At 55.3% G+C, this 8,499-nt stretch overlaps 3 protein-coding genes across 3 annotated transcripts in view; 2 read left to right on the forward strand and 1 right to left on the reverse strand.

Moving 5' to 3' along the window:
- ALAD (aminolevulinate dehydratase) overlaps window positions 1-423 on the forward strand; it is a 5,664-nt gene extending 5,241 nt beyond the window's left edge. Inside the window, exon 11 of the mRNA XM_009890320.1 lies at window positions 360-423. Coding sequence (XP_009888622.1) covers window positions 360-423 — 64 coding nt within the window. The remainder of the gene's footprint in view (window positions 1-359) is intronic.
- Window positions 424-443: 20 nt separating this feature from the next.
- Window positions 444-1,160, forward strand: HDHD3 (haloacid dehalogenase-like hydrolase domain containing 3). The gene has a single exon (XM_009890280.1). It carries the CDS (start codon window positions 444-446, stop codon window positions 1,158-1,160), a length of 717 nt encoding a protein of 238 aa, XP_009888582.1.
- A 1,050-nt stretch (window positions 1,161-2,210) lies between these two features.
- Window positions 2,211-8,499, reverse strand: part of BSPRY (B-box and SPRY domain containing) — a 9,224-nt gene continuing 2,935 nt past the window's right edge. The window contains exons 4-6 of the mRNA XM_009890321.1: window positions 8,234-8,259; window positions 6,865-6,989; window positions 2,211-2,737 (exon numbers count right to left, since the gene is read on the reverse strand). Of these exons, the coding sequence (XP_009888623.1) occupies window positions 2,211-2,737; window positions 6,865-6,989; window positions 8,234-8,259 (678 nt within the window). The remainder of the gene's footprint in view (window positions 2,738-6,864; window positions 6,990-8,233; window positions 8,260-8,499) is intronic.

Raw genomic sequence — 8,499 nt, forward strand, 5'->3', positions numbered from 1 at the left:
CCCCGGGCACAGCCCACGGTACCCCCCGTACACCCACCCCATACACTGTGGGTTCAGGCCCGAGTGCCCCCGGGCACAGCCCACGGTACCCCCCGTACACCCACCCCATACACCGTGGGTGCAGCCCCACGCAGGGCCCCGCAGCAGCACCCACGAGGGGGAGGCAGGGAGGGGGTGTAGCTGCCCTGGTGTGGGAGACTTTGCCCCCTGGGACTCAGAGCAGTGCCCTTCCCTCCCCTGTCACATCTCCATGCAAATCCCCCAGAGGGGCCCTGAGCTTCCCCACAGTGGGTCACTGTCACCAGTGGGTGTGACATGGGCAAAGGGACAGCGCCCGCACCCCTCTGATCCACACTCAGTACTGACTCGCCTGCAGCAGAGCGCCCGGCTCGCAGCGCCCTGTTTGCCCTTGGTTCCCCTTAGCCCTGCGCTTTACAGAAGCCATGCTTCGGCTCCGCTTGCTGACGTGGGACGTGAAGGACACGCTGCTGCGGCTGCGGCAGCCCGTGGGGGAGAGTTACGCAGCCGAGGCCCGGGCTCACGGGGTCCAGGTGCAGCCAGAGACTCTGAGTCAGTCGTTCCGGGAGGCATATGGAGCCCAGAGCCGGCGATTCCCCAACTACGGCCGGGGCCAGGGCCTCAGCTCCCAGCAGTGGTGGGTCGACGTTGTGAAACACACCTTCAGGCTCTCAGGTGTGCATGAAGACAGAGTTGTAACGCTGATGGCAGAGAACCTCTACCGTGACTTCTGCAGTGCCCATAACTGGGAGGTGCTGCCAGGAGCCGGTGAGACCCTGAGCCAGTGCTGCCAGCGCGGCTTCCGCATGGGAGTCATCTCCAACTTCGATAACCGGCTGGAAAAAATCCTCTCCCAGTGCAACCTGCGGCACCACTTCGAATTCGTCCTTACCTCTGAGGCCGCAGGCTTCACCAAGCCGGACAGGAGGATCTTTGAGAAAGCCCTGCGCCTCGGTGGTGTCCCCCCAGACCAGGTGGCTCACGTGGGGGATGACTACACCCGGGATTACAGGGCAGCCCGAGCCGTGGGCATGCACGGATTTCTGCTGCGGGCTGCCAGGCAGGGCGTGGAGCCGGAGGTGCCCCCTGAGCATGTCCTGCCCACACTCAGCCACCTCCTGACTCGTATCGAGAAGGGGTAGCTGCGTTTTGGAGGAGGACCAAAACGCAGCTGACCTGGAGCTGCTGAGCGGTGAACCAGTCCTGGCGTGGGATTTCTTGCTGCTGGTTGAGTCAGGAAAAGAAGTGAGCGCTTCTGAACGCAGGGAGCAGCTGCCCACGGAGCAGGAGGGGTGTTCATACAATAAAATGTATTTGACATGCTCAGCGTTGCTGCTGATGTACTTCCTCACTCTAAAAACACTATGGAGGAGGGTCAGTGGTGGTGTCTTCCCCCAACAGAGCAGGGCAAAACAGTCTGGAGTTGGGGAATTTCACTTAATTTACTGTATTGCCAATTAACATAAACTTAGCATTAATGATTTGGGTACTGAGAATAAGAGAAATTTTAAACAGTTAAGAAAACATCTTTCCTGCCCTTCTTCCTGGTTTACCTTCAGTCCAACACCTCTCCTTCCTCCCTGCCTGACGTCAGCTCCCCGTGTTTCCCCCACGTTACACTCCCTTCAGTGTGGCAAGGAGCAGCTCAGGTTCAGTTTCTTTCTGCTGCTCCTTCATTCTTACTCCTCTGCTCCTCCATGGGCTACAAGCCCTCAGGGGTGCCCCCGCCCCAGGCATGGGTCTCCCATGGGTGACAGCCCCCCGCAGCATCCCTGCTATGGCATGAGACGGCTCCTCCCAAAAGCACATCTCCAGCTGTCTCTCAACGGTGTCCCTTTCTGCATGCCTGCTCCCTGCCATTTCTCCAAACACACCTTTTAATATTTCTCCTGTTGTCTAAAGCCCGCTGTCACGCTGGAAAGCTGCCCTTGGTTGGAGAGGCATTAAACCCAAAAGCAGCTGGCAGAGCCAGGCGTCACCCTGACCCACACCCCCACACAGGGAGAGGAAAGCTGCCATAAAACACGTGAAGAACAGACATAGTTTGAAGGCAGGTCTTGTCTGAACGCCACTGTACATGAGCCAGTAGCCCTGTCTGGGCTCCTTTCCCCCATGAAGGTATTGTATAGTGTATATACAGTCACTGTATATACAATGGTATATTCACCCCCGCAGCGAGCGCAGCGCTTTGCTCACTGGACGAGCGAGATGCTCTGGTGTGCCACAGCAAAGACGGGGTAGAGGGGCTCCACGAAGGTCTCCCTGTGGGAGAAGAGGATGGCGCAGGAGTCAGGGTCGTAGAAGAGTACCTCCCCGCCCGCAAAGTCAACCAGCACCCCGATCTCAGCCGGAGACTTGATCAGCTCCACCGCCTGCGGCTGACCGGCGTGCAGGAACCTGAACTCCTTGTCGTAGCGTGAGAAGACCCAGGAGGCGGCGTTGAAGCCCAGGCGGGCTTCGCTGCCAGACCCCTTCCGCGGCAGGGAGCTGTAGCAAACCCCCAGCTTGTAGGCGCAGCTCTTCTCCACGCTGATCTTCCACGCACAGACTCCCGAGTGGAAAGCTGCAGTAGCCAAAGCATTGGGCCAGTGGTCAAACCGCTCGGGGCAGTCCAAGTCCACCTTTGCTTTTTTGGGGCTGAAGGTCAGGGTTTTCTTGTCTTCTGACAGGCTGAGGTGGGGGCTGACAGTTTTCTCATTGATGTGAATCTCCTGTGAGCCTGCAAGAGAAGCCATGCAGTGAGCGCTGGCTTGGTGGCCGCTGCCTGAACCGCCCAAAGAAGTCACAGCCAGAGACACAGTGTGCTGCCCCAGGGTGACGTGGTGTTGGGGGCTCCCTGCAGCCTCCCCTCTCAAGCCAGGGCCAGAACAGTGCAGAGACTCATCAGAGACCAGATTTCACCTCTCCACCCTTGCAGGAGAAGTCCTGCAGGGTCAGAGAAGATGCTGCTCATCTTACTCTGACCCTGGCCCGAATCCCCACAAAACCAAACTCGGCAGGCTCGATTCATCCTATTTTTAGGAGAGACCCGATCTGAGCCCCATCCCTTCCCACCCACTGCAGGTGAGCAGGACCCAACTTCTCCTTCCCCAGGTGGAGTGCGTCAAGGGCCTGCACAAGGCCAGCAGTGCCGTTGGTAGAAAACCTGCAGAGCTGGTAATACCAGAACGAGGAGGAAGGGAGAAGGCTGGGCAGGGGAAATCCCTTTCCTCCTATAAAGCTCAAGTCAGGAATCACCCCACCCCCCCCACCCCGAGTGCTTTTGGGGCAGCGGTGGGAGGTGGCACCAGGCATTGGAGATGACCATGACCACAACTTGGTTTTGCTGTGAATTAAGGGGCTGCCCAGCTGCCCTCATGCCACAGCACAAACCCCGCGGAGCTGCAGCCCGGGCTGAGAGCCAGGCTGGCCAGAGGGTGGTTGTACCCGCTGAGGGGCTGCTCTGCTTCAGACCCACCGGCCAACAGCACCCGGCACCGCTTGCCCTGTCATGCTGCACGCTCCCCCACGAGACCCCACAGAGGGTCTGCAGACCGGGTACGAGCGCTGAATAACCACACAAGTGTTTCCCTCGCGCTGTAAATCCACTATGCAAAGAGAAGCTGATGCCCAGCTGACTCACCTGCTCCCGGGGAGACCAAGAGTCTAGCTGCGGGTGCCCCTCCTTGCCCTGCCTTCCCCCACCCTCACTTCATTCATTCCAGGTCGCAAACCCCAACGGGCAGGTGAGTCATTTGTTCTCCCAGCCCTGCTGCCAGCAAGAGCTCTACCACATCACGCCTGCTCCAGCCATTTCCCAACCAGCCTCTGCTCGGCATCCAGCACACGGCAGGATGAGGCCCTTGAAGAATCAAACCATTATGCTGCAGCCTGAACGGTATCGTCCCAGAGCTCGACCTGCTCCAGCATCTACAACGGACGCAGGTCGGCATCCCTCTGACCAGCAAGCAGCACTGAATGGCAGCAGCGTGGGTCGAGGGGTTTCCTAGGGCTACACCTGCCCTGGTGCTCCCAGGCAGGAGAGAAAAACCACAGCTGAATTATCAGTTTGTACAAGGTGGAAGCACCACGCACGCTCACGCATTAGGTGGAAGCTATTGCGGGCAACAGCGAGCAGAAAGAGGAGCTGAAGACAACATCCCCTCCCAGCTGAAGCAGACAACCTCATTCATTTGATGATTTATTTCACCGAGCAGCCACCAAACGCTTTGCAGCGTGCCTGTCCGCCACGCTGTGCTCTCCGTAGGTCTCCACAGCAATGTCTGCCCACGCTGTCTGTTTGTAGGTTGACTTTCCAGGAAGCCAAACACTGCTATGAATTCATAGAAAACAGAGCAGTACGAGACTTTATCTTCCTCTGAAAGAAGAAAGGCACTAAACCTCATATCACACAACACACATCTAACCTAGGTACGGGGTTACAGTCTGCTGTTCATGTGCAGAGATAGTCTACATGAGGCAATATCACTCCCGTGACACCCACGTAGGTTCCTTGTGGAATTATGGCTAGAGGAGAGCGTCTGAGGGAGGGGAAGCACTGGCACAGTAACAGCAGAGTAATTCAGATCAGTAAATTTTCCCACACAGACAAGTGTTTTGTCATGACTGAATCTGCCCTCAGATATTCCCATATATTCTTATGAACAATTCCACCAGGAACTCTTCTCACCCCAAAATCTATTTTCTCAGTGCACAGTACCCATCAGAGTGGCCGTGCCACTTTAGAGAGACGAGGGATGCTGAGTAGGTAAGTTAACACTTTAACATCTCTGTCAAGTACATATGTATTAGCTGCAGCACATTTTAGTACCTTTAAAAATCCAAGTTCTCATTTCCAAACTCACACATCTGAAATTAAAATTCGCGTAGCTAGATTTAGGCACCAAGGTGGAATCCAGACCCAGCCTGGTCCCCGGGGCAGAAGGTCACCATGGAGCAGCCCAACATCTCACGGACAGCTTCAGTCTGTGTCAGCCCTGCAGAGGGTCCTCCGTCAGGTCTCCAGCCAGCATCGCCACTTACCTGTCCCCCAGCAGGACTAACATGGGTGGCTGTGAACCAAGATCCCTCCCAGAATAGTGCCAGGGGATTTACACTATCTCTTGGTTTCTGGAAGGAGCTGCCAATCCCAAATGTAAGCGATACAGAAGCCTGGATGCCAAGTGAAGACACCAAAGGAATCATATTTATTTTTGAGAGCGAAATGGAGGTTCTTTCGCCTTCTGGTTTCCAAGTTTTTGAGAGGCTACGGGGCAAACCGTCAAGGCTAGGAATTCCTTTTCAAGCAAATAAACAAGACTGCCACATGTTCAACTGCCTTTGGGAGGAGGGACCACCAAGGGAAACATAACACTGCCGTGTCTTAACAAAAGTTAGGACCACTGCAGTTAATATTAAATCTCTAAGTCTAGGTCCTGGGTGGACTATGGACTAGGGAGATAAGCAGGGATATGGCAGGCATCCTCAGCATGCACTAACAGCATGTCAAATGTAACCTCAAAAAAACCCAAACCCACAAACCAGAGTGTAATAATAGCACCAACAGACCCACTACTAGGATCAAAAGCCTCAGAGTCATTACATTCGACAAGGATGCTACCAGGAAAGGAATCCATAAGAAAGCCAAACAAAGAGAATCAGGGAAGGGTTTCCTGCATGACTTGACAGCTCTGAACATCTGCTGAGAACCTGCTTGGCTTTGCCAACGTACAGCTGCAGGAGTTCGTGTGACTGCCTGCACTCAAAGACTCAAAACAGAGAGAAATTAATCACAAAGGGAGAGCAACCCCAGAGTCTGCAGGAGAAGAAACAAATTAGGGTGTTGTTTGGTGCGCACAGATTCTCAAGCTAATACTGGAAATCACAAGAGTAATAAAAGCCAGAAGCTCACACCTTGGAGAGGGACCTGGAAACAGGGGAAAACTGAACTGCTCATCAGCATCAAGAGCGAGATGAGCAAAAATCAGAGGTTAATGCAAAAGCTTTGGGAAGATGACCCCACAGATTGTTCATGAGGTGGCACACGGGACAAATGTTTTCAAATGGTGAAGGATGTTGCCACCTTTGAGGAAGAAAAAATACATTTGAAGCGCTCCAATGGTGGCCTGGCAGCAAGAGTAAAAGCAAACATTTCACAATCAGCAACTCAAGCGGATCGCAGCCAGAAGAACAACGTCTCTCCCTGCTCAACACAGCTGACACCAACCTGGTAAAACTACCCAGAGCACGTCAGTGGCCTGGCAAATGCCCCCGATGCAACCTCGGCTGTACAGCAAGGGCCGAACCAGATCACAAACCTCTCCAACCGATCACCAGCTTGCACACAGCCACAACCTCAGCTTAGGATCAGAAAGCGACTGCATTTACTCGCTTCTCATTCCACACGTCAGAGCGTCCCACAGACGCCACATGGGTGAGTTCACCCTCTGTTACAGTCACCAGCAGGCCAACGCTAAACGTGGTAAAAAGGGATGTCTGTGACAGAGGTTCCTACGGCAGCCTCAGCTTCACCACGGTCACCAACTGACCCAGGGAACAGCAAAATAAACCAAGTGAGTTTAATCAATAGAGCTGATAAAAGACACAGCCTTTTCCACCCCCTGTTCTCCTCTCAGCCACAACCAGCTGCCTCCTGCCCCTGTCCCCCTCCCAAACCTCCTACAGCCGCTGCTGCCCCCCTGGCTGGTGGCTCCAGGCAACCAGCAGGGGCTGGGAGAGCAGAGGAGGGCAGGCTGCCCGCGCCCTGGGCAGCATGTTTTGACACAGTGTCGGGATGTTTCTTTGGGCAGCACATGAATGAGCATACAGGAACCCCCAGAGAGCGCAAAACCTGAGGGAGACACCGACCTGCGATGCAGCAGAGAACAGTAGAGGCCCATAGTCGATGCAGCAGTGGACTCTGGACACAGGTCTGATTAAAGTTTAACTTCGGGGACTCCTGCGGCTCTAAGATTCCCTCCGCCACCTCTGTCCTAGCAAAGAAAAACAAGAGTTATTTCAAAATACAATGATTTATTGACCAGTGCTGGGAGGTGTTTAAGATCACCAGGAAGCGTGAAAGAAACATGAGCTGGGGCAGTTGCAAGAGGAACGTTCGCCGTAGAGAAACTGCACCGGGGGTTCCTGGACAAACTCTCCTCCCAGGCAATACTTTCGGTTGGCTTTGATTACAGTCCCTTCTGAAAGGACCTCACTGTTTCAAAATACAATCCCAGCAGCCTGAGTCAACAGCCTCCTCACTCAGCAAACACAGATTAAACGCGTCTGAGAGCGGCCGTCAAGGTATAAGAGGAGGACAATGAAAAGGCTGCACTGAGAGAATCAGATTTCCCTCTTTATGGACAAAGCCTCGCTGTCAGAGCACAGGGGGATACGGCAGGAGAGCAAGCTGGGACTCTCAGCTTCAGACAGCACCGCAGGAGATAGAGGATCTGCTGGGTCCTTGTGGGCTGCAGCACGCACATGAACTCATGGTTCTAAGTAAAGGCTCTGGCACTGGCTACTGGTGACGTGCTGTGGCTGATTTCTTACTCTCCACAGGCAGGATCCGGGTAAAAATACTCCTGAAAGTCCCCCGGGCAGCAGAGCCCAGCCAAGGCCAGCCAGCGCCCTGCAGCAGCCAGGGAAATAGGTGCCTGCCGAAACGCAGCCACCAAGCTACCTCCTGAAGGAAGGGCAGCCCAGCGGTGCTGATGCTGACTGTCAGAAATGCTGATGCCTGCGCTTGGTTCTCCCCTCCCTGCCATCAGGGAAGGCGGCAGCCTGGGCACGCTATCCCTCGGGGCAACATGGTGCCAGCAGCCCCCAGGCACGGAGCACACCAGCTTTCCAGGGGGACAATCCTACCTCCTGCCAACAGCCCAGGGACAGGCTGGCTCCGTCTCCCAAAGAGACCTGTGGGGTTTGCTCAGGAGCTGGAGAAGGTCTCCCCTTAGCATCCAGCAGTGCCTCTGGGGTGACACCGCACATGGAGCATGTCCAGGGACCAGAGCGCTCCATCTTGAGCTGCAGCGCAGCACGCGAAGCAGAGACGAGAGGCCACGCTGGCATCTCTCCGCTCTGTCCTCGTCCACAATGAAAGCAGCACAAGGGAGGAAAGAGGGGGTGTCACCTGCCACCCAAACGATGGCATGCTGCTCACAGCGGGGGCCGCAGGGGGTGCAGGCAAGCTTGGAGCGGGGCTCAGGGAAAGGCCCAGGAGCAGCCAGGTACTAACCTCTCGAAGATCTCTTGTTCTGCATGCTGGGGACAAGGAGAGAAAGAGTCATCACAGCTGAAATCCCCACAGACAAAATCCCAAACACAGGCTGTGGCACGGCAAACCCGGTCCCTAGGGAGCACTGCTCTCCTTCTGACCCAGAGAAACCCCTCCTCACCCCAGCGCTGGGTCCATTTCCTTCAGCTGCAGCACTTCCAACTCCCTGACTCAGAAAATGAGTGGGAATGGCTGAGGGCGATACGTCCTCCACATCTAGCTAGGGG

Source organism: Charadrius vociferus, unplaced genomic scaffold (assembly GCF_000708025.1).
Source record: "Charadrius vociferus isolate BGI_N301 unplaced genomic scaffold, ASM70802v2 scaffold398, whole genome shotgun sequence".
Taxonomy (NCBI): domain Eukaryota; kingdom Metazoa; phylum Chordata; class Aves; order Charadriiformes; family Charadriidae; genus Charadrius; species Charadrius vociferus.

What these genes read in the sequence shown, in the direction of transcription:
- HDHD3 (XM_009890280.1), top strand. Translation starts at nt 444, where the DNA reads ATGCTTCGGCTCCGCTTGCTGACGTGGGACGTGAAGGACACGCTGCTG.